Source organism: Lucilia sericata, unplaced genomic scaffold, assembly GCF_015586225.1.
Source record: "Lucilia sericata isolate MDLA Ls3-8-SP2 unplaced genomic scaffold, ASM1558622v1 Contig000725F_arrow, whole genome shotgun sequence".
Taxonomy (NCBI): Eukaryota; Metazoa; Arthropoda; class Insecta; order Diptera; family Calliphoridae; genus Lucilia; species Lucilia sericata.
In genome coordinates, this window is record NW_023994724.1 from 32,738 (window position 1) to 58,139 (window position 25,402).

A 25,402-nucleotide genomic window follows, 5' to 3' on the forward strand; every position below is an offset into this window, starting at 1 on the left:
ACCTTAGGGCATCTCAACTTTCTTGTAGAGCTGCTGAACGTATCTTAACAAATTTGAATATATCGCGAATAGATAGATGTACCAACTTAACTGATTCTACGTTTTTGTAGATCTGATCCCTGAGTGGCGTCTCGTTTTTCGTTCATTCGTCGATTATGTTCCATGCCTTTATCGGGGGTTTATAGTAAGACATTAAAGATCGCAATTAAATTTCCCTGAATGACCTCATGTTGTGTATTGTCAGATTTGAACTTATAAGTTGGAGTTGGGAGCCTTTTCTCCACCATATCAATAGTGTAAATTTGCGCCTAAAAACGAGGCAATCTGACGGATACCAAAAGTTATGGGTTTGTACAGATTTCAGTTTTTGAATCATCAGTGTAGAATGATATCGCAGTGTTCCGATGTTCAGCATATGCCTTTTGTCAAAAAAATGTACCATTAGAATTTTCGGGGGGGATTATCAATCCTGTAGATGACATTTCAGGATTTAATTGAAGCCTACTACTTATATAACTATAAAACCAATTCTTTATTTTTTAAAATCCTTTTGTTTCCCGTTCGTACCCCATTGTTTTAATTGAAAGACTTGATGTTGTTGTTTTTTAATTGATTTACATTTATTTTGTTCCTTTTTTGTATACTTGTTCCTTTCTTTTAATTTATTTTATATTTTAAATATTATCATTATTATGTATATTTTTAAATTATTTAAATTTAAATGTTTGATTAATTAAAAAAATAACATAAACATAAGCGCCATAAGATGAGGGTGTTTGTTTGTGTTTGCGTTTGTGTCTCTGTGTGTTTTGTATGTTGAGTGAGTGATTGAGTAAGAGTAAGTGTAAAAGAGAGAGAGAGAATTGTAGAAATAGAAGTAAAATGTGCAAAAGTTATTTGATGAACTGGATGGAGTCCTTTTGTATGAATGCATGTGTTCGATCTCCAATATCAGTCAAATATCAATGTGTATGTGTGAGTGTAAAGTGTGCATTTTACAATAAATACATAAATAAATAACATTTCATTGGTTTTATTTTGTTTTTTTTTAATATTCTTATTTATTTGAAGATGTGTAGTAAATGTGTGTTTTTGGTTTTTTTTTATAAATTTCTCTTTTTTCAACTTTCGACACAGACAACTAGACAACTAGATTTAAACCTAAACGTACATATGTATGAGTAGTATTAAGTTTTATGACGGGGCTTAAGTCATGTTTTTCATAATACAAAAATTATTATAATTTTATATATAAAAAAATTAAAAATTTTTCTTGTTTTTTTCTTTTCTTTCTTCATTTACAACAATATGAGTAAAGGTTGTGTATTCTGATGTCAGAGAGCATGTATGGCGAAAGTTACTACACTAGGAAAATTCATTCTTTCTTCTTTCCACTTTTCATCATTTTTGTTTTGTCCTTGTTAGGCTTCTTATGTTGGTATTTTACAAAATACATTTAGTTGGATACTATCTCTAGTATTAGTATATTTTTTTGGTTTTTTAGATTTTTTTGTTGTTGTGATATATATGCCTAAGTGCATTCTTATCCTCCCGTCGTTCGATTGTTTATAGTTGTTGATGTTTTTTTTTTTTAATAAATTTTTTAAATTGTTTTTTATTTCTTTTTTTAATTAGAAAAACAAAAAGTGTTGTAAAATATTTATAAATTAAAGTAAAATAAAATAATTATGAAATAGTATTAATAAAATAAATTAAAATGTTTTAATGGCATTTAGAAATCTTCGGGAGCAAGGTCGAATCTTGGTGGGAAAGCCATACCGTCCAATTGTGGCCGCACGGACATAGCACGGGGCTGTAGAGGGGAAGAGAGACAAAACGAATTTATTAAATAAAATATATAAACACAAGGATAAAGAGTATGAAGCATGCATGATTTAACAAAGAGAGAAATAAAAAAACATCACCAAGAGAACAACAATATATTACTGAATACGTTACAATACAAAACTCAAAATGAGAGGAATATTGTCAGGAGAAATAAATTTCTCCTCGAATAGTCGAATTTTGGAGAGTGAAATAAATGATTTTTATAGAGGATCATGAATTGCATTTTCTGTTTCTCTGAACTTCTCATAACAGCAGAATGAGAGTGAAAGACAAGGTGGTGAGAGGAGAACAAACAACTCAACACGTTACAAGTGCAAGTAGTGATAATTCAATGTATATGTATCAAGTATGTGTGTATTCATTCAATGATTTGACACGCAACGCAACATTGGCTGTTTTCATTTGGGTTCGGGAGTACAGGATTTGAAAGAAAGAAAGGTGGGCCTCGTGGCCTCTTTGTCACTTACAAATGTAATGAAAGATTGTTTACTGGTCCAGCACACTTTTGCGACCACCTTTAGACGCTGCCGGCTATTGTTGTTGTACACACACACATACATATACAATTATAATAGTAGTAGTAGTAATTGTTGTTGTAGTAGTATTATAGTAGTAGTAATAATAATAAAATTATTATATTATATCGTTATAAAAAAAGCAGAGATATTTCTAATTCAGCTCGATTTCTACTGATCTGACTATGACTCTTTTTGTTTTATTCTTTTTTTTTTTGTTTTGATTGCGATGAGATTGATGCTTTTGGTGATGAAATAGATTGGGTTTTGTAAGCTGGTTGTTTATTTTTTTTTGTTTTTTTTTTCTTTTTTAAATATATTTTTCGATTTGGTTTAAAGTAATAAATTGAATGTTGAATGTTGCATTTCTTTTGTTTGAAAAGAGATGCATAAAGCTTTTACTTATGATCTAGTTTCTCTTTTTTTTTTTTTTTGCTAATTGAATCTCTATGTGGACCGTGTGAATCATTTACAGTGCCATTTTGCGTAATTTAAATCTGCATGTGGTAATATTGCAAGAGATTTGATTTGAAATAGAATAATAAAGAGAAAATGATCGTTATTATTTGGCAAATGGTTGGCAGTTGATAAAAAAGCATTCGAATTTAGAGATGGATGATTTTGGTTTGGACACTTACCGCGGGGCTGGCACCACGACCAACGGAACCGGCACGTCCCTTGGCACGGAATTTGCTGATGGCTTGTTCAGCCAAATCGGCACGTTCTTCGGCTTCTTCAAGTTCTTGTTGGGCTTTGCGGAATTTGGCCAAGTTGAGGGCGGCGATTTCTTCGGCTTCTTCGATTTGCCTCTTGTATGTCTTGATCTTTTGTTGGAGTTTGTCAACCAAGTCTTGCATACGTTCGTGGTTCTTGCGATCTTCTTCGGATTGGAAGCTCAATTCCTTAATGCGACGTTCGGATTTGCGGAGGTTCTTTTGGGCATCAGCGTGTCTTCTTTGTTCACCATCCAATTCGTTCTCCAATTCGCGGACGCGTTGTTCCAATTTTTGGATAGCCTTCTTGCCACCCTTGAGGGCGTTGGCTTCAGCTTCATCCAAACGGACTTGCAATTCCTTGATTTGTTGTTCAAGGGCCTTTCTGAGTTTCTCTTGGGTTTGGGCGTGGTCTTGTTCAGCGCGGAGTTCATCAGCAAGACGGGCAGCATCAACCATAGCCTTCTTGGCCTTCTCTTCGGAGTTCTTGGCTTCGTTCAACAATTCATCCAAATCAGAGTGGAGTGTTTGGAGTTCAGATTCCAATTTCCTCTTGGCAGCGGAGATGGAGGCGTTTTGGGCGGAAACTTCGTTGAGTTGTTCGTGGGCATCGGCCAATTCTTGTTCGGCTTGGCGACGACCGCGATCAGCTTGTTCGAGGAGGGTGCGGGATTCTTCCAATTCGTTTTGGAGGGCGTTGGCACGACGTTCAGAGATACCCAATTGTTCGCGGGCATCATCACGAGCTCTTTGTTCTTCTTCAAGGGCGGTTTGGATGTCCTTGAGTTGTTGTTGGTAGCGTTTGATGTTCTTTTGGGCCTCGGCGTTAGCCTAATTATAGAGAAAAAAAAATAGAAGTATTTAGTAAAATGGTTTCATAATAAGAACAGCTCTTGCGTATATGAGAAGCTGTGTGTGTTTTGAGAAACTTACCTTGTTGGCGTGATCCAAAGCAATTTCCAATTCGTTGATGTCGGCTTCCAACTTCTTCTTCATGCGAAGGGCCTCAGCCTTACCCTTGGCTTCGGCTTCGAGGGAGGCTTGCATGGAGTCGAGAGCACGTTGGTGGTTCTTGCGGGTGTTTTCGAATTCTTCTTCCTTCTCTTGGATGCGGCGGTCGATTTCTTGACGAACTTGAGACAATTCCAATTGAGCGCGCAATACCTTGTTTTCTTCTTGTTCCAAAGCAGCTTCAGCTTCTTCGAGGGCGGCTTGGAGTTCATCCTTTTCGGCTTCCAAGCGTTTGCGAGCCTTTTCGATTTCGTGGATGTTGCGGCCACCTTCACCGATTTGGTCGAGCAAGTCCTTAACTTCATCAGCCAAGTTCTTGTTTTCACGACGGACGGCTTCCAATTGTTCTTGGCCTTCTTCGTAGGCACCCTTGAGACGGAACAATTCGGTGGAGTAGTTGCGGCATTCCTTTTGGGAGGCATCGAGTTCAGCAGCCAAATCGTCAACCTTGAGTTTCCATTCGCCAATGATCTTGTCGAAGGCCTTTTGTTTCTTCTCGGCGGCGTTGGCAATAGCGTTGGCACGGTCGACTTCCAATTGCAAATCTTCGACTTCGGTGGACAAGCGTTGCTTGGTCTTTTCGAGGCCAATGCATTTTTGGTTGAGGGATTCAATGGTTTCCTCGGCTTCGGCCAAGCGAGCTTGCAACTTCCTCTTGGCTTCTTCCAATTCTTCGGAGCGGGCAACACCATCAGATTCGTACTTGCTGCGCCAGATTTGAGCTTCAGCGTTAGCCTTGCTGAGTTGACGTTGCAAATCGGCCTTGCCTTCAGCTTCTTCTTCTACTTGTTCGCGGAGGTTATCCAAGTCGTGTTCCAAGTTGCGGAATTTGCCCAAGAGAGTGGCACGTTCGCGGGCTTCTTCATCAGCCAAACGCTTGGTATCTTCCAATTGAGTGGTGAGGGAGATCTTGATCTTGGACAATTGGGAAACTTGGGATTCGGCTTCTTCCAATTGGCGCAAGAGGTCGGAGTTTTCAATGGAAAGCTTCTTCTTGGCGGCATCGAAGTCGTTGAGGGTTCTGTTGGTTTCATCCAATTTGGATTGGACTTCGTTGAGGGTGTGTTGCAATTGCTTGGCAATCTTTTCTTGGGCAGCCTATATTGCAAACGATTGATAAAGGTATAATTAATTAGTAAGGAATGGAAATATTCAGGAGAATGTAATTTTGTATTTGGCAATTGTGTGTACTATGTACAATTAGTTTTTTGTTAGCAAGGAATATTCTACATATTTTGGCAAGGATTAGTGCGGCAGTAAAGTATTTTCACAAATATTCTACATGTTAAAATCACAGGTCTTGTGCAAGACAAGTCCTTGAGATTCAATAGATTCAAAGCAGAGCTATCAGAGATTCGTTCGAGAATCCATAAGATTCCCAAACTGACTCTCTCAAATCTACAATAATAATCAGCAAAAATGTACAGCGGCGTTTTTTTTTTTCGATTCTAATTAAAGGAGTCAAATGTATGTATACCTTCTCGTTGGTAATGTGGTCAACACCAGCGCGGAGATCGTTCAATTGACCGTAGTATTCGTTCTTCTCCTTTTCAGCCCTAGATTGGTGATAAAGTAAGTTTTTGTTTTAGTTAGAATGTGTTAAATGTGTGTGTGGGGAAATATTTAATGTTAATCAAAGTTAAACGTTGCTTCTTGGAAATCCATCTTGTAGCCGTCGGTAGAGAAAGAGAGAAATGCCGCTTTTCAAATTTCTTTAAATTTAATTGAAGGAATTTAACATACTTTGTTTGTGTGTGTGTGATTTTTGGGAGGTTTTGTACAAAGAAGGGGGTTTATTGTGTAATTTGTGCAATATTTGTGATGATCCTCGAAAGGATTCATTACCTTATCACGAGCAAGTTGATCGCAGGCAGAACGAGTTTGGTTCAACTCATTGTGGCAAGTCTGGCGATCGTGTTCAGCCCTGTTATTATAGGGAGAAATTTTAAGAAAATTTTAATATTTGTTTTCAAAAAACATTTAAGACACGTTCAACACAGACAAAGACGACTGGCAGTACAAAAAATACTCTCCACAGCTACAACTTTGGAAGAAACAAACTGAAAAGAAAGATTTCAGGAGATTAGAATACTTACTTAGCCTTCAATTTGTTGAGTTGATCAACTTGTTCGGCCATTTCAGCGATAGCATCGTTGTGCTTCTTGCGCAAGTTAGCCAAGGTAGATTCGTGTTGAATGTTGGCTTCTTCCAAGTCACGACGCAATTTGCTGAGTTCGGCTTCACGCTTCTTGTTGAGTTCAATTTGGGCAGAAGTAGCACCACCGGCTTCTTCAAGACGTTCACCCAATTCCTCCAATTCGCGAGCCAAATCAGCACGTTGTTTCTCAGCCTTGGCGCGAGCTTGACGTTCGGCTTCGACTTCTTCTTCCAATTCTTCGATGCGGGCTTGCAATTCCTTGATTTGACGTTGGTGCTTGCTAACAACAACTTGTTCATCTTCCAATTTGGCGGTGATGGAGGACAATTCCTTGTCCTTGCGTTGGATGGTTTGTTCCAATTCCTTCTTGTTGCGTTCCAAATCGGAGACGGCTTCTTGGGTAAGTTTCAAGTCACCTTCAACCTTGCGCTTGGATTTCTCGATATCACCACGCAATTTCTTCTCGCGTTCCAAGGAGTCTTCCAATTCATCCAAGGTTTGTTCCAACTTAGCCTTGACCTTGTTCAAGTGATTGATCTTGTCTTCGGCAGCTTGGAGTTCTTCACCAGTCTTCTGGTTGCTTTCACCTTGCATCTTCTTCTCCTTGTTCAACTTGTTGATGAGTTCGTCTTGGTGGGCGATTTCATCGTTCAAGTTGCGGATTTGATGGTCCTTGGTGGCCTTATCTTGTTCGGCCTTTTGGACGTTTAATTCCAAGTCTTCAATGTCCTTCTTGAGGCCAGAGATTTCTTGGTCAGCCTTCTTCTTCTGTTGGAACAATTGGTTGCGGGCATCTTCCTCTTGAGTCAAGCGCTCTTGGATGTCCTATATATTGGTAAATAATGAAATGAAAAAATGTCGTGAGTGAATTATATGAATTGGCTAAAATCTATATTTAGCTTAAAAATTGCCATAAATATTTTTATTGGGAAATCAAAGCATTTTCAATTTAATTTTAAGAAATTATGAAAATTTTTCCGTTCGTTGAGTTTTTGATGAGCATTATTTTTATGAGGATGAAGTTATTTGCTTCACTGATTTCCACAATTCATTAACAATTTTTGTTTGCTTGTTTTCTTTTTTTTTAGGAAATTTTAAAATACTTACGCGCAATTGGTTTTCGAGGTCGTTCTTTTGAGCTTGGAGTTTAGCGCATCTTTCTTGGTAATCTTGCAAGGCACCCTTTTCACCAGACAAGGAGTCCAACAAGGCAGTCTTTTCAGCTAACAACTTAGCATTAAGGGCTTCCAATTCCTTGCGTACCTTAACTTCGGCAGCATGAGCTTCTTCAGCCTTCTTAGCCTTCTCTTCAAGACGCTGTAAATCAGAATTAGAAGATTTATTAGTGGATTCAGATGTTGGAGCTAGTGGTGTTGGCACTGCTGTTTCGGGTTCTTGTAAAGGAGCTGGTGTCGTTTCGGCAGCAGCTGGTTCTTCTGGTTTTATTTCAGCTGCTGCAGCTGCTGGAGTTTCCTCAGCACTGGCAGTATCAGGTTTGGCTTCAGCTGGTGGTGTAGCTGAACCAACCTCTTCAGATTTTTCACTTTTTTCAGATTTTTTCGATTTTTTAACTTTTTTATCTTCAGCCATTTTTTATTAATAAATTATTATTCGAGATTTTTAATAAATTTTCTTTTTAGTTTTATTTTATTTTAATTGAATTGATTTTTATTTTAATAAATTATTTAAATCGTTTAAATTTGCTGCAGCTATAGTTGCTTGATGTTCGTTTAAATCGTTTAGATGAAGTATATGAATATTATATGTTCGCTTTAGCCCAGGTAACTATTAGATCCGTTTAGCTACTGGTCAACAACTGGAATGCTTTGCAATTGCAAAGTGCTCGATGAATTTTCAAATTCATAATTCAAATTAATTTTAATTAGCAACGCCCAACAATTATATCAAATCGAATTGAATAATGTAAGTGTGAGTGTGTGTGTGTGTGTTGAGTACTTACTCATATTTTATGCACACTTGGTATGCTTCATCATTTTTTAGAATTTCTTTAACGATCATGCTAAACGATCGATTTGACACAGGTGTGTTTTTTCAATTTCATTTGCTGCCATCTCTTTTACTCATTTAGCATCAATGGAAATGTAAATTATTAGAATTCAATTGAAATACATATACACACAAACATTTATGAAAAGAATTATTAAATTTCATTTTGAAAAGGAATTTGTATATTTATTTCTGTGTGTGTGTAATTATTAATTACTCATCTTTTGAAACAAATTGTTAAGTTTATTTTTGCACCTCTTTTTTTTGAGTGGAAAATGTGGCATGAAAGAGTTGCATGTTTATGTTAATTGGGTGCGGCATACCCACTACTAGGGGCAAGAACAACAGCACACTTGTTTTCTTCTGTTAATTAATTAACAGAAGAATACAGATTTGATCAACAAATCACCAGAGGTTAGGCCATAAATATTTCATTACACCCATACAACTTTGGCCAAGACATATTTTTTTGTAGTGGTATGGATACGAGTGGCTTCTGCTGCCAAAATGTTCCTAAAATATAAATTATTAAGGCAATTGCTTGGCTATGCCCAAACAAAAATAACATTTCCTTAACTCATTAATTAAAATTTTCGGAAAAAAATATTCCAGATAAAAATCTATATATGTGTGTGTGTGTGTGTGTGTGAGTATTAGGCGAATGTAGGCCATTTTTATTATTTTATATTTACTATGGATTTAGGAAATTTTATAGTGAATGAGTAGAGCCTCTTAAAATAGATTTATAAAAAAATTGTTTGCCACCAACCAAATCAATAATAATTTAGTCATCAGAAATAAATCATGTAGTGATAAATTCATCTATTTTTCAAATTGCGTAGGTGGCTTAAGATTTAAATATAAATTTTGTATATATATTTTTTTAAATCTTTAATATTTAATTAGCAAATCGGAAAGAAAAACATTGTAATTGAAATAACCATTTGATAATTAAGTGAATGCATATTATTTGCCACAACAGCTGCTTAAGAAAAAAAAAATGATTTGTTCTTGCAGTGCCATGAGAAAATTTCAAATATTTGAGGGTCTTGTTTTTAAATACACTCGAAAACAAAAAATCTATATAAATATTAATTAATGCGTTGCCAGCAAAGAATTCCTTTTGCATTAGAGAAATACAGTTTTCTGAGAGTGTGTGTGTATAGAAATTGAGTGAATTATAATATGACAAATCATATTTAAAGCAACAAGCCAGCACCTCAATATTATTAATAAATTTTATGATTTGTTACACTCAAATAGTTTGATTTGTGTAGCTATTCGAAACCAGTCGAAGTACCCAATACGTAACCAGCTCCTTAAGCAACAACTTGACAGCTTCATTTTAAATTTTTTAATATTTCTTATAGAATACTTACAGCAATTTCATCTTCAACACGGGATACATTGAGCAAAGGCTTGACCTTTTGCCACAATTTGTACCAGGGCCAGGTACGCAATTGCAAGTATTTGCGCAAGTTGCGTTGAACAACCTTGAGGGCAACACGTTGTTCTTGCAATTTCTTGAAGCCCTTACGGGACAAGTAACCGCGAGCCCAGGCTTGCATCCAGGACATGATCTTGCCCAAACGTTCATCACGGAATTCTTCCATTTGACCCAAGACACCGGCACGGAAGAACACCTATATATTTTGCAAACATTTCAAAGGCACAAAACAACGAAACAACAATTTCGAGAAGCGGAATTGTTGGGGAAAGATAAATAAATAATATGTTAACATCTAGTAATCTAACGTTATTTTGTAAGCAATATTTTTTATGTTCCAGCAAAGTTTTTGATAATTTAAACTCTTTCTTAATCCAATATTTAGTTAACTTTGCTGAAACATATTTTTCTATTTGGCTTAAGCTTAATTCTTCAAAAACACTTTTTTTCATTTGTAGAGGGTTTAGTAAATGCTCCCCCTTTTAAGGGGAGTTTCTAAGGAAAGTTATTATAGAAACAGAACAAGAAACACAACATTTAATAATATATATTATTAGTATTTTTCTACTATTGATAATGAGTGGTTAGTTTCTATTGATTATTCTAATGCTGTAGAGTATATACAAATGTTATGAATTTGATTTTTTGTTCTTGTTGTTGTTGTTGTTTTTGTTTGGCAAGTATATTGTCAATTATATACCTTGGTGTTACCGAGACGATATTGATCTTCTGGCAAATCAATGTATTTAATAATAATTTCGGTGGCCTTCATGGGTTTATCAACACCCTTAAGCAGTTTAGGACACATGATCTGGTAGCTGTATTTGGTTTTGCGATCATGGTTTTATTATCAAAGATCACATGATAAATTAAGGAAACATTTAATGCGAGTGTGTGTGTAGGTGTAAAAAGAAAAAGTTAGTGTTAAATAAATTAAAAAATAAAAATTAAATAAATTACTAAAACTACAAATAATAAAAATGAACCTGAAACCCAGAGCGTGGTAAGGACCTTTTTGCTAAGGTTTTTTTTCGCCCTTAGGGTTCTTGGCTTAACTAAATAAAATCAAAATAAATGTAAATAAAAGTTTAAGGTGGGAGGGGGCATACAATATTTTATTGCTTTAGGCCCAGTAGTATTGGCAAGTTTACAAACTTGTTTCAAACTACTTTTCCTTTTTTTAAGGGGGTATAGGGGTAAAGAAAGAGACAAAGGCAGGCAGGTATAATAATATAACAATTATGGTTTGTGTGTGTGTGTGAAGAATTTTCATTGTTTTGGGAAGTAGCGGTATATTGGTTTTTTAATGAAAATTGGAGATGCATGCCTTAGTGTTACCCAAACGATATTGATCATCGTCAAGTTCAGTGGATTCAATCAAGATCTTGGTGCATTTCTTGGGATCATCAACGCCCTTGATACCTCTGGGGTTAAGGATCTGGTAACTACATAATGGCAATAGTGTAATAATGAGGTGTGATTAAAGTGTTTAAATAATAATTAAATAAAATAAATAAATAAATAAATGAGATACAAAATAAATCAAATGTACTACAATTTCATGTAAATGGTGTATGGTAAGGGTGTGTAAAGTGGAGGGGAAGTACAAATTGCATACAACCCTAATTTCTATAGGACCACGTTAGTAGAACGTTTGGCTAGGTCTAATAGAAAGTCCAACAGTGTCGATGTTTATAAATAAGAAAAAAACTAGAGTTTCCACTGTTCGAGTGTTTAAAGAAACTCTTTGGTGTCTAAAAAAACTACTAATAACGAAAGAAAACCAACACTTTTTAGTGCTTTAAAAGGTCTCTTCGTTTCGTAATGTTTGCAAAAATTTCTACAATAGTGTTTTTGTTTGCTTTGTTTTTGTGCGACAAGTGAAAAGTAGATTTATTGTTGTGATAACATGCCTTGGTGTTACCCAGACGGTAAAGATCTGAGTCCAATTCAGTGGATTCAATGAGAATCTTGGAACATTTTTTGGGATCTTCAAGGTCCTTAATGCCCTTAGGATTCAAAATTTGGTAACTAATGGTGGGAAGGGGGAAAAAATAATAAATCAGTAAATAAAAAAAAAAATAAAACCAAATCAAAAAAAAATAAAAATATGTATAGGAATAATTTAGCTCAAAAAATGTTCATAAATATATAAATTGTAGTCAAATATGATGAATGTATACGTGGGTGTGGTTGTTGACTGTCAAAACTAGATCAACATTTCGCACATGCACAAGACACAAACCAGAGAGTAAAGAGACAAATGCAAAAGACATTCCTGATCATTCTCAACATTTCAGTTTACACCGTTTATTTCTTATATAACGGTTATCATAAAATAAGTCAAATATCATGCCTTGGTATGGCCGATACGATACATATCGGGATCTAGAGGAGTAGATTCAAGAATAAGTTGAGATTGCTTCTTGATATCAGCAACGCCTACAATGCCACCTGGATTAATAATTTGATACCTGTGAAACACAAACACAAATATACATAAAGTGAGAGTGCAAACATTCGGTGAGAGTGTGTAAAACCAAGACCTTTAAAGGTCACTGTAACAACTTCTTTAAATCTGTATATAAAAATTCTAAAGTATTTGTATTAATGGGAACTGTGCAAATATGTGTATGTATAGATGTGTAGTTAATAAAAGTGCATTAACTATTAAATTCTTTTAAAAATATACATTTAAACCAATCGTTTACAGGGGAGGGGGGGAATGTGGACTAGGTGTGTTTGTGAAAATGTTTAAAATTCTACATAAGTGTATAAAACAATTTCTACAGAAAACATAAAAATAATCAAGCTCGTTCTCTCCAACTCCAATTGTTAACACTAACATAAAGTGTAAACGCCAAAGAGCTAGAGAGGGAGCATCAACAAACATTAATCTCCTTAAAGAGAGACAAGTGAAATACAAAAAAACCAGAGTACACAAGGTACAGCACCAAGGTTCACAATTACTACACATAAGTAAATGGATAAGACTACTTAAGGGGGACGGGGAGAGATCACTACATATGTAGGGAATATATATTTTTCATATAGCTTGCGTGCCTTGGTGTGACCAATACGGTACATATCGGAATCCAAGCCGACAGATTCCAAACACTTGGCTGCGGCATTCTTGGGTTGTTTTTCAGCAGCCATAATAGCTGGAGCCAAAATCATATAACTGTTTGATGAGGGAGAGTAAGAAAGTAAATTTTTTTAATAAAATATTTTCAATCGGAGGCAGTAAAAGTGAAATGAGTTCCTAATCAATTTTTCCTAACTAGTTGGGGTTATTGGTTCTAAACACCATTAACCTGAAAACCTAAACACAAATGATTTTCTAACTGTTGTCATTTGTGATTGATGATCGCGTTGTTGTCATAACTTACCGTTGCTTGAAATCAGCGTATACCATTCTGTTGGGGAAACCTTTACGGCAAATACGGATACCTTCAAGTACACCGTTACAAGTCAATTGATGCATAACCAAGTGAGCATCAACAACACCGGGTTGTTTCATTTCGTTGGGAATGATACAACGGACGAAGTGAGGTTGTGTGGAACGCAAGGTGGTCATCAAGCTGTTCAATTGTTCCTTGTAGGCTGAAGATACAGTAGCGAAGCCACCACCCTTCTTACCACGACCGCCCTTGGCTTGTTCACCGCCACCGGATTGACCAGGGTGATCAGCGAAGATTTCTACCAACAATTTGTTTTGGGATTTCTTGAATTGATCGACAACAGTGTCGTTCAAGGGATCCTTGTTCTTTTCCAACCAACCGGTGATGTTATAGGCTACAACACCAGCATAATGGCCAATAGCGAAGTGAGCAGCTTGTTGACCGGGCTTTGGTGGTTTGGGCTTCTGGAAGGGAGCAGATTTGCCCAAGTGAGTGTTGGTCAACTTTTCGGCGAAGGTTTGATCAGTAGCCTTGGGGAACATAGATTCTTCTTCAAGGATGGACAAGATACCCATAGGCTATTTATTGGCAGCAGAACAGGAACAGGAAGAGAGAGAGATAGAGAAAGAAATTTCCATTAGTTTTTGTTTTTTAGCTGCAAGATTTTAGGGTTAGATTTTTTACATTATTTTTTAACGAGCCACGTTTACTAGAGGTTTAGTGCACAAGATTTTTTTTATTAACGGTACTTACCAATACCAAAGAAATGGGTTAGTTTTTCTTTTAGAAAGCATAGAGAGAGCTAGTTCTGAGAATTTTAATTGCTAAATAAGAAAACACTTAAAATTATGATTATTTGTTAACAATAACAGTTTCTAGCTGAGTTAGAGCACGGGAGTGACAGAGAGTAAAGGAAAAGTGGTTAGGTTATAGATCAGAGATAGGTAAGTGATAGTGTGATTTTACAGTTTTTTCAGTTTTGGCTTTTGTTTTAGTAAAAAGCTTTAGTTTTACTTTTCAAACGCTACTTTTTGTTTAGAAGAGTAGTAAGTAAGTAGTTGTTGTTTTTTAGAAAATGAGAAAGTTTAACACTGATCGGTGGTAGGCAGTGATCAGTTTTCTCTTAAGTTTATACCTTCTCAATCAATTCAATACACATTTGCAAATCCATGCCAAAATCAATGAAAGTCCATTCGATGCCTTCACGTTGGTATTCTTCTTGTTCCAAAACGAACATGTGATGGTTGAAGAATTGTTGCAATTTTTCGTTAGTGAAATTGATACACAATTGTTCGAAACCGTTGTACTGTATATCGGAATTAGAACATTTTTTTTGGAAATTAGTTATGGATTTGGGGAGGATGAAGGGATAATAATATATATATGTTTCTGGTGATGAGGGTGATATTGTGGAGGTTAGTTAATTATACATACATGGGTTTTTGTTTCATTCTTTGTTTCTTTGATGAAGTTGGGGATTTTGAGGTGCTTTTAGAGCACTTTTCTTTTCGAGAGGAAATTTTTATGTTTTAGGCCAAATAGGTGATAAACTTGATTTCTCATTATAGTTAGATTTATCAAGTTTATTTTACTTTTTGTTGTTTTTGAGAGGATTTTGTAGTTTTTTTTTTGTTGGATATAAAGCCAAACAAACACAGGTATCACTTAAGTCTTAAGTTTCAGTGATATGCATGAAAGTAAATCCTTTTGGATAATAGAATGGGAACATATCAAGCATGTTTATAAACATTCCATTGTTGTTTTGCATTCGATTAATTTGAGGCCAATTTTTATTTTTTTTTTTCATATTTTTTAAGGACAAACCTTTTCAATTAAATCAATACAGGCCAACAAATCCATACCGAAATCAATAAAGGCCCAGTCAATGCCTTCGCGTTTGTATTCTTCTTGTTCCAACACAAACATGTGATGGTTAAAGAATTGTTGCAACTTCTCATTAGTGAAGTTGATACACAATTGTTCGAAACCATTGTACTGTTTTAGGGTTCAAGGGTTTCGAGACAATTTTTGTTTATGTATGTAGAGACAGTATAGATAGTCCAAGATGGAAGAAAAATTTGAAGAAATTCAGATGAAAAACAATACATAAAAAGGATTGGTGCTAAAGATATTTAAGGATACATAACACATGTAAAGTACAAGTGTGGATGTGTATATGATGTAAGAACGTGCAAAAGAGAGACAGAGAGAAAGACAAAAGTGTGTCAGAAGAAGAAGAGACACATTACTAGAGAGTCTCAATTCGCAGTAATGTGCCAGAGAATACGGTAAATAATCTCATTTATTACTTATATCACTTTTAAAGTAACTAAAGAGAAGAGAAATAGAATAAATTTGAGGCCCGCGGTTTTAGTTGAAGTTTCTCTTTTAGTTTTTTTCTTTTAAAGACAAACCTTTTCAATTAAATCGATACAGGCCAACAAATCCATACCGAAATCAATGAAGGCCCAGTCAATGCCTTCCTTCTTGTATTCTTCTTGTTCCAACACAAACATGTGATGGTTGAAGAATTGTTGCAACTTCTCATTGGTGAAGTTGATACACAATTGTTCAAAACCGTTGTACTATAATGGTGGATACATTTACAGGTGTTTATGTGAACATTCATATTCTTACAAATTGTAGGTGCATTTAAATGTTTGTGCTTAAATGTTCGTTTAGTGTGCAAAGTGCAAAATTTATACAAAACAAATTTACCTGTTACCCTTTAAATTGTTCACATTTGAAAGAAATTTCTAAGAACCCATTAGCTTTGTTTTCTACTAAATAGATACAAACAATAAAAAAATAACAAAAGGTGGTGCTGACATACATTCATTGCATAGATTTCTAAAGAAAAAGCCAGAGCTTTTTCTAAAAAAAAGCTTTGTAAAGTCAAATCTATACTGCTTTTGCAAGTATGCATAATTTAACTTTACAGTGCTTTTGAAACTGTACAAAACAGTTCTATATAGCGAAGACAATGGGATTTTACATTGAGGACAGGACAGAACAGAACTAACATATTTAAGTGAATAATTGTCATTTAAGCACCTTTTCAATCAAATCGATACAAGCCAACAAGTCCATACCGAAATCGATAAAGTCCCAGTTAATACCTTCTTTCTTGTATTCTTCTTGCTCCAATACGAACATGTGATGGTTAAAGAATTGTTGCAACTTCTCATTGGTGAAGTTGATACACAATTGTTCGAAGCCGTTGTACTATCGAGAGATTAAGTGAGCAAGTCATTGAAAGTTCACTCTCGTAGTATAAGAGATAGTGTGAAGTTTTTTTTTTTTGAAATTATGCCCAATTGAGTATAAATATATGTAGGTGGAGTGTTAATTTGTAGTGGGATAAAGCAAACAATAAGAGTAAACATTTCTATTAAGCTCTTTTCTTTGCTTATCCCTGCTTTTATATGAAAACCCACTTATTAAGAGCGTTACACTTTTACTAAAGAGTAACAACATTTAATAAGATTTTCCTTAAAAGCTTTTGTATGATAAATGTATTTGTATGTAGGTATGTATGTATGTGTGTGTGTTTATATGTGTGTATGTGTTGGTATACTGAAAACTTACGTCGAAAATTTCAAAACCAGCAATATCCAATACACCAATGAAGTGTTGACGTTTTTGCTTGGTATCCAAAGTTTCGTTACACTTCTTGACCAACCATTTGAAGAGACGATCGAAGACACCCTTACAGAGAGCACCGATAGAGTTGGTGACTTGTTGTACGTTACGACCTTGGGTGACGAATTCGTTACCGACCTTAATGCGGGGTTTCAACAAGTTCTTGTACAATTCAGCGGTATCGCAACCGAACAATTTGGCAACACGACCACCTTCTTCTTCACCATCTTGTTCAGCCTGTTCTTCGCGACCACGTTGCTTGAACTTCATGCCACCCATGTGCATGACAGCGGCGGTGATCTTGTAGACATCTTCCTTTTCTTGCTTGGTGAAGCCCAAGATATCGAAGGCTTGCTGTTGTTTTTTATGGGAATTAGGGGGAGAGAGAGAAAATTATAGATTAAAATTTTGCTTTTAGATTTTCCAGTGATTTTTCTTTTTGTGGGTATAAAAAAAGCCAGTTGTAAGCGTTTTTTCAAGTTGAGTTTTAGGTGAGTTTTAATTGTTTCTTTTCTGTGAGTTGCATGCCTAATTTCTACAATTTATTAGTTATTTATTAAATATTTTTTTTTCTTAAAACTAATTTTAGTTGTAATCAAGCTTTTTTTTTTGTTAATTTTTAATTGTTATTAATTTTTGTTTTTTAAGCAATATTACACCTAAACATATTTATTTAACATTCCTGTGATTGTTTTTTAAATTTCTTAACAATTAAATCCGTTTTTATGGATTTTTTATTAATAACTTTAACTAACATTCCTTATAATTTCTTGATTGTATTTTACATTAATTACAAAAGTAATGAGTACAAAAATATTCCGGAATTAAAGATGAAGATATGTACTTTGGAAAAAGTATAAAATGACGGGGGGAAAACGGAGTGGGAATTTTAATTTACAATTTTTTTCAATATCTAATTAAATATGAATTTCAACAAAACGTGCATTCAATAGTCAAATGTATGAGATTAATAACATTAACTTAAGATCAAAACAATAATATAGTAATATTTTAAACGACACGATCAAGTATTCTATTGATGGTCAGTCGTTACTTTCTATTCAATTCGGGAATTTAGATATTGAGATAATTGCAATATCCAATATCGTTCAACATGCCAAACATTCATTCCACTTTAGTCAATGATTTGTAGATCTTATTGGAGCTTCAAACCAAGTCAAGTGCTACAAATCTTACGAACACAAACATTAGAGGGGGGGTTGAAACAAAGGGATACCAAATCCATTAAAACTAAACTCTTCTTTTTTTCATCTGTTTCATCGTCTTCTAATTCATCCAGAGAGAGAAAGACACACAGAAATACTTCAAGAGTTTAGAACAAAGAGAGGCCATACACAGTACAATAAAAAAAATTATTAAAAAAAAGAAAACACAGAATCGAATCGAAAATTAAATGTAAGTGTGTATGTGTTTTTGTAAGGGAAGTAGGTGTTGGATGTAGCCATCACACATAGACTGGCATTTTCTATATAGGTATTTGGGTTATTGGTGTTGGTTTATGTTGGTATATTGGGAGTTGTGTTTTCTTGAATTTAATACCCTGACATTTTGACTTGGAACTTACATCGGCAAGCTGGAATTCTTCACCGTCATCCATGTTGGGTACAGTGACTTTACCCTGGGATACGTTATAGTAGTCGTAAATGTTGTCAGACAAGAAGCACATATCTAAGTCACGAAAAATTCAAGTTTAAAGTTTTTTTTCTCTTTTTCTTTTGGTTTAAACAATGAAGAATTATTAACAACAATATGTAAAAATACGAAACGTCCATGTTTTTTTCCGCTCAAAACGCTCAATAATGGAGAAAAGATTTTTGTGATTTTTTCCAAAGGACAATCAATGCTGGTGTTATATGTGAGTGTTTTTGTGTGTTTTCATGATCAACTCAAAGTGTATCTACAAGGATTCATTTCAATAAATCCAAGCTAGGAGCGGGCATGTTCTCATTTAGAATTGTGTTCTCTTAACTTTAGTAAAACAAGAAAAAACCCAGTGCCCAGTAAGGAAGAAGAATTTTAAATTAAATTTTGTAAGTTTTTATCCCAAAACAGAGCCCTGCTCCTAACCAGATTCAAAAGGATTAAGGGGGTATTTACAATACTGCAAGGGACAGAGTGTGTAAGTGTGTGTAAAAAGACACAGAGATAGAGACAGAGAGTAAGAGTAAGATAGTTGTAGAAGAAAGTAAATAGAAATAAGAAAATTTGTGTATAAGAGAGAGAGAGAGAGAGAAAGAGAGTGAGAGATATTTGTTACGTCAAACGGAGCTTTGATATATTTATAATTCAAGAGATAGAAATTCCGGAATAATTAATGAAAATTATTTCTATATATACAAGGGATAAACAAAATATATTTTTTTATAATATTTACTAATTTATAATATTTATATGTTGTATTAACAAATACAAACTGGTGTATAGAGAAAAGTGAGAGCTTTTCTAAAAGAAAATGTATATATAAAACGTAAGAGACAGAAAGAGAGAGAGAGAAGAGAAAGTTTAAGTAACTTTTTACATATATAGCTCTAGGCTCAAGGGATATAGAAATATTTTCAAAAGTAGTTTTTCTTTTAAAGGGCTCTAGGATATTTGGGCTGATTTGATTTGGTTTATTTGCGTTTTAGTTAAACCCAACTTACATCGGTTAATTCAAATTCTTCACCATCGTTGACACCGGGTATCCTGGTTTTACCCTGACATATTCCGGGATAATCACCAATATGTGGTGATAAAAATGTCATCTCTTTATATCATATATATAAAATACATACATACATATTTATATAAAAAAAAATAATTTTAAGAATTCACAGTTAAATAAAAATTAAACTGAAATTTTATACTTTTTATATACAATAATGGGTAAGACCATAAGAAGTTTCCGAAGAAGTCAAAAGTTGAAAAGAAAGAACCTAATCATAACTGTATAACACAAAACTATTCATTTCACTTGCTATACCTACTATCTGAGGGGTTAGAATGTTAAAGCTTTTTTAAACTTTTTGTACTAGAAGCTTTTTGCTTTCATTTGAATCTATCTACTCCAAAGTTAAAAATATTGTTGGAACTAAGTCTGATAATTGCTGCTTAGATTGCATTAGAGGCGTTAGATTTAAAAAAATATATATAAATATAAAAGTAAAAGGAAATTACATCGGTAAGGGAGAATTCATCAGCATCATCGATACTGGCAACAGTAACCTTGCCCTGAGAGACAATGTGGTAATCGTAGATGTTGTTGGACAACAAACAGTAATCTATATAAAATAATATCAAATGTTATGGATGAGTGAGTGTTCTATGTAAATGTTTGCAAAAATTCAATGTTATTCTAAACAAAAGAGAATTGTTTAAAAGACACAAGAAAAGTTAACTGTAGTTTTTCAAATGTTTAAACATGAATAAATGAGTAAAGGTCATCGATTGACCTAAAATCTAAACATGGCGAAGACCAACAGATGAAAATGACAGATACAAACGTATAAAAGAGAGACAATTGAGAATGATATAGATATAGAGAGTGAGAGAGTGATAATGATGTAAACATAAGAATATACCTTTAACACCGGGAACGGAACCAGACATGATCTGGTAGAAAATGTGGTAAGAACGTTCCAAAGATTGTTGGGAGATGACACGAGCCTTTTCCAACAAGTCTATAATAAAAGAGAAAAGAGAGATACAAAGTAAGTAAAAATAAAGGGAGATTTGATAAGAGATAAAAGCTAATACTTACAAGTTTCAATATCAGCACCAGCCAATTTACCAGTGGGGCCGAAGTGAATACGGATGAATTTACCCTAAGTACCAAGAGAGAAAGAGAAAATTTGTATTAAGTACTAGAGAGAGAAAGAAAAAACGACAAGTTAATACTTACGAAACGAGAAGAGTTATCGTTACGGACGGTCTTGGCGTTACCGAAGGCTTCAAGAACAGGATTGGTTTGTACGACTTGATCTTCCAAGGAGCCCTTGTTCTTTTGGCTTTCATCCTTCTTGGTGGAGGCACCAACGGTGGCGAAGTAAGCAATTACCTTTTTGGTGTTTTCAGTCTTACCAGCACCAGACTCACCGGTAATCAACATAGATTGATTGACGTGGTTGGTCAACATGTCGACGTAGGCACCATCAGAAATGGCGAAAATGTGGGGTGGCACTTCATTACGGCGCTTACCACGGTACATCTTAGCGCAACGGTTGGTATATACGGGGTAACGCTTGTAGGGATTGATGGCAACGCAGAAAAGACCAGAGTAGGTCTGTATTAAATAACAAAATTGCCATTACGGAGATTGGGGGGAAAAAAGATATTACATTAGTTTTTCCTTAATTAAGGTGCTATAGAACGATATCTAAGTTTGTGCTTAATTTTCGAAAAGAAAATTTACGAAATTTACTGCCAGTTCTTAGATTTCGCTCTATGGGTTTTGATATATAAAAAATTTTACTACAGGGTAAAAACAAAAAGATCATGTTTTAAATGATTTTATCTTTTTTTTCTTGGTTGGGGGTAGGAATTTTTCTAAATATATTTTGGAGTATGATGAAAATCTCAGCTCAGTTAAGTCATAGTTTTACTGTTATATGCTGGTTTTCTTCGTTTAGCTTCGTTTTTGTCTATTTTAACGAAGTGTTTTTTTTTTGTGTGATTGTGGAGAGAGTTTTTTTTGTATGATCGCATCGTATGTTGGTATGTTTTGTATCCAGTTTGTTTGGAGTTCATTTCTATACCGATTTATGGGTGTGCGTGTGTTTATGGGAGTATCGGGCCAGTTCAAGTTCTCAAGACTGGTGGTGGAGGAGCAAAGTTTTAGCGTTTGTTTAGAGCATGCATTGTATAAAGCTGATTTATGCATAATATTAATGACAAATGCAAAATGATAATTATTACAACATTTAAAATGAAGTAAAAATTTTGAGAAATTTCCCATACAATTGATTTGTTAATGAATGGGTACAACAATTAGACCCTGGACGCGTAAGATCCAATTTTTGGACCTAAACACAACAAATAAAGGGAAATTTATGATTCTAAAGCGGGTATTAGCTCTTTTGGTCTAAAGAAATGCCAATTAAAGTTTTTTAAAGCTTTTTTTTTACTAATTTCAAAATTTAAAGGGCTAGAGCAGTTAAAATGAGTTTCTCCAAAAGTTTTACATGATATGGGTTAATAAGACTATTGAGGACCTAACATGTTAGATTATAAAGAAAACATAGAACATAGAAAGCTTTCACAAAAAGCTTAATTTTGATAAGCTTTTGCCCGGCATACTTACGTAGATAAGTTTGTGGTAGTATCTTTGTCTCAAGTTATGGAGTACGGAGGCATCGTTAAGGTATGTCAAGTTAGACATATCCTCAGCCTTTTCGTATTTGGGAGGGTTGACTTGTTGGAGCTGATCTTTCTTGAAATCTTTGGTCTTTTATTTTACCATTAAAAGCAAATGTTTTGAACCCCATTACGTTTTACAAAAACCCCAATTTAGAAGATTTTTTGTTTTGTTTTTTTTTTTTTTTTTTTTTTTTTGTTTGGGTTAAGTTTTTAATAGATTGTTTGATAGAAAGAAAGAGAAGGAAAGAAAAACATAGATTAGTATGGTTTGTTGTGGGACACTTACGTAGATAAGTTTGGAATAGTAACGTTGCTTCAAATTATGTAAGACACAAGGAGTGTTCAAGACAGTCATGTCAGCCATATCTTCAACTTTTTCATATTTTGGAGGATTCACTTTTTCAATTTTATCGGCTTTAAAATCTTTTACCTATATAATAGTGAATAATTTTAGAATTTTCATTATCTAAACAACAAAATGTACTAGTGTGGTCCAGAAGTAGTAGATAAATTTAAACACAGCTGCCCCTTTAGGGAAGCTGGTTAAATTTAACCTTAAACAGAGACAAAATTAAAACATTTTGTTGCCATTCTTTAGGAAATGTTAAAGAAAATGAAAACTATAAAATTTTTGGATTTTCATTATATATATAGGAGTTGAATGAACACGGTTGGTTGTGTTGGTATGGTTTCGTTTAGTATTACCTCACCGCCGGGCAAGCCAACGCTGACAATATCACCCTTGGTGGCCTTAATTTCACCAAGGAGATAACCCTCTTTCTCATCGGGAACCCAACAGTTCTTCTTAGAGTCATAGGGTTTCGATTGATCGATACGCCTTTGTTCCAACGATACAAACAAGTATGGGGTTGGATCCTCATCTTCTTGGCTAGCAATTGGACGCGGCATTTTGAATTAGTTTTCGCTTTTAAAAATAATTAAAAAAAACTCGTTTGAGATAGGGCTAGAGTTTTTTGCAAAAACGCAAAATTTCTTTTTTTTTGTATAGTTTTAGAATTAAAAAAATGAACAAATTATTATATCGTCGTCTCAGCCCAAATGCTTCCCTGCAAGAGAAAAGAACGAAAAATTTAAGGTTATTAAATTTGTTTAGTTTTTAATTATTTTGAAAAAAATATTGTTTAAATTTTAGTTATTGGTTTTATTTTGAAATATTTTGCTTATTTAGTGGTGACCTAATTTCCTATGGATTACCCGTGGATTTCATATTCTCTCTCTCTCTGTTAATTGTTTAACTAAATTTTTCGAAATTCCATATAAAGAAATTTTTTCCTATTTCTGTAGTTTACTCTTTCTTTCTTAAGTTTGGTTGTGTGTGTGGTAATTGGATAGTATTTTCCTATTGCTGTTATGCAGCCATAACCCATACACTGAAACTAATTTTCATTTATAAAAAGAAAATTCTTTAATTTTCGAAAAGTATTTTTACTGTGCGTAAGTTTACACAGACACTAACACATGTTTAACATACAATTTCTATTTGTTGGTAGTAGTAGCTGGTATTTTAAACGATTTGTTTAAACAACCCACCGATCGAGCCACCCCACTATAGATAGATATACTTAAGGTGTGGGTTGTTGCTAATTATAGATCGGCACAAAATAAACAAGTGATTGAGTGAGTGAGTGTATGAATGAGTGGCAGCCAGAATTTTAAAGAATTTTATAGGCGCAAGCGTTTCACTAGCGTAACCACTAACACAAATCAATGAGCAAATTAATAGAAATATTTTATATTCAAAATCTGCCTAACGGGGTTTCACTCTAACATTACGTAAAATAAAATTTTATTTCAAAATTCCCTTATTATTTTTTTTATTTAAAATACTTTTTTTAAAATCATTTAAAATTTTTTTAATTTTTTTTTTTAAATTTAAAATTTTTTTTTTCAATTTTAAAAATTTTTAAAATTTTTTTTAAATTTTAAAAATTTAAAAAAATTTTTAACTTTTTTTTAAATTTTAAAAGATTTTTTAAATTTTAAAAGATTTTTTAAATTTTTTTTTAAATTTTTAAAAATTTTTTAAATTTTAAAATTTTTTTTCAAATTTTTTTTAAACACTAAAATTTATTTTGTTTCTTTATTTCAAATATTTTTTTTAAGAAAAATTATTTAAATTCCAAAATAATTTTTTTCCATTATTGGAATTTTATTTAATTATTTTGTTTTAATTCAAAATTTTTTAAAAATTTATTTGTTTAAATTTTTTTTTTTGTTAAATTTCCCACTTCAGCACTGTCACTTACTAGAGTTTATTTGTATTAAAATTAAATCACAATTGTCTATATATTTGTGCCACACAAAAAATAAGCTTCGTTTTTTTTTTGAAAGGACTATAAAGCCTTTTTTATCGCTTCGTTTTTCAGTTAAAATCAGAAAAAAAAAATTCGTTTGAAAATCCGTTAGAATTCGTTAAAACATCCGCCAAAGGAATTGATCTAAAACGACCGAAGTGCGAGATCGCAATGATTTGAAAACATCTAAGAATTTCAACAAATTGTCTAGGAGTTTATTTTTAAATATTTTATTGTTGTTGTTGTATATATACACATACATATATATATGTATGTATGTATGTAGGTATATATATATATTTTTGGTTCGAAATGATTTCGAAACTTTTTAGTTATAGACACACTTCTAAGTATAACCAAATATCTATATATATATACACACATATATCTGTATATATATCAAGAGCTCTCTTACAATTTCTCTCTGTGTTTTGTTAGATAAAACTCTCTGTATTCGTTTTTCTTTTCTGGTTGACCTATCTACTTATAATTTTTTTTATATATATATCGTTATATATAGAATATATATATAGAAAAAAATCAACGCAAAAAGCTTTTTCTTTTCTCTTCAACTGACTGTCAATCGTCTGCCTTGCCTTGTCTTTTGCCTTAAATCAAATTTTTTAAAAATTTCTTTTTTAAACATTTTTCTACTAATATTAAACAAATTTTGTATATAACATTTGTGTTTTTCTTAAATTTTTTTTAAATTTCAAAATGATGTGTGCTTTTTAACTTAATGTTCTTTTAGTTTTTTTTTTTTTTGTAAAATTTTAAAAATATTGAAATATTAGTTTTTCTTTTCAAGAAATTTGGATTTTAGCCAATATTTCTTTCATTCTATTTTCAAATTTTTTTTTATTTTATGTGACATTTCCTTTTCAAAACTGTTGCTTTATGACAGTTCTTTAAAATGTTTTTGTTTTTTTACCTAAATGAAAACAATTAAAAGTTTTAATTATTTAAATAAAAATTTAAAAAATTTAAAAT

General features: G+C 33.4%; 1 protein-coding gene across 50 annotated transcripts; it reads right to left on the minus strand.

The window, feature by feature from the left end:
* Nucleotides 1-1,027: 1,027 nt before the first annotated feature.
* Nucleotides 1,028-24,628, minus strand: LOC119607659 (myosin heavy chain, muscle). 50 transcript variants are annotated; one of them, XM_037961713.1, is made up of 19 exons: nucleotides 24,365-24,628; nucleotides 22,803-23,164; nucleotides 22,042-22,185; nucleotides 20,644-21,024; nucleotides 20,503-20,566; nucleotides 20,324-20,422; nucleotides 18,328-18,431; nucleotides 16,689-17,096; nucleotides 14,925-15,095; nucleotides 13,089-13,678; nucleotides 12,056-12,173; nucleotides 9,632-9,895; nucleotides 7,353-7,562; nucleotides 6,184-7,070; nucleotides 5,933-6,011; nucleotides 4,010-5,185; nucleotides 3,002-3,907; nucleotides 2,316-2,379; nucleotides 1,031-1,813 (listed from the first exon to the last, which is right to left on the minus strand). In XM_037961713.1, the coding sequence occupies exons 2-18, from the start codon at nucleotides 23,004-23,006 to the stop codon at nucleotides 2,335-2,337; spliced, it is 5,850 nt and encodes a 1,949-aa protein (XP_037817641.1). In that variant the 5' UTR covers nucleotides 23,007-23,164; nucleotides 24,365-24,628; the 3' UTR covers nucleotides 1,031-1,813; nucleotides 2,316-2,334. The 50 variants fall into 50 exon arrangements, 46 of the variants coding, with proteins under 46 accessions (XP_037817632.1, XP_037817635.1, XP_037817633.1 ...); XM_037961708.1 differs by lacking the exons at nucleotides 5,933-6,011; nucleotides 12,056-12,173; nucleotides 14,925-15,095; nucleotides 18,328-18,431 and adding exons at nucleotides 5,565-5,643; nucleotides 11,027-11,144; nucleotides 14,236-14,406; nucleotides 19,920-20,023 and having other exon boundaries at nucleotides 24,365-24,627; XM_037961712.1 differs by lacking the exons at nucleotides 12,056-12,173; nucleotides 14,925-15,095; nucleotides 18,328-18,431 and adding exons at nucleotides 11,027-11,144; nucleotides 14,236-14,406; nucleotides 19,920-20,023 and having other exon boundaries at nucleotides 24,365-24,627.
* Between the last annotated feature and the right edge of the window lie 774 nt (nucleotides 24,629-25,402).

Excerpts from the sequence above, each read along its gene's own strand:
- LOC119607659 (XM_037961704.1), bottom strand. The coding sequence starts at position 23,006 with ATGCCGCGTCCAATTGCTAGCCAAGAAGATGAGGATCCAACCCCATAC. Across the intron at positions 20,567-20,643 it reads ACGATAACTCTTCTCGTTTC|GGTAAATTCATCCGTATTCA; the intron begins GTAAGTATTAAC and ends CTTGGTACTTAG. Across the intron at positions 7,071-7,352 it reads ACCTCGAAAACCAATTGCGC|GACATCCAAGAGCGCTTGAC; the intron begins GTAAGTATTTTA and ends ACCAATATATAG.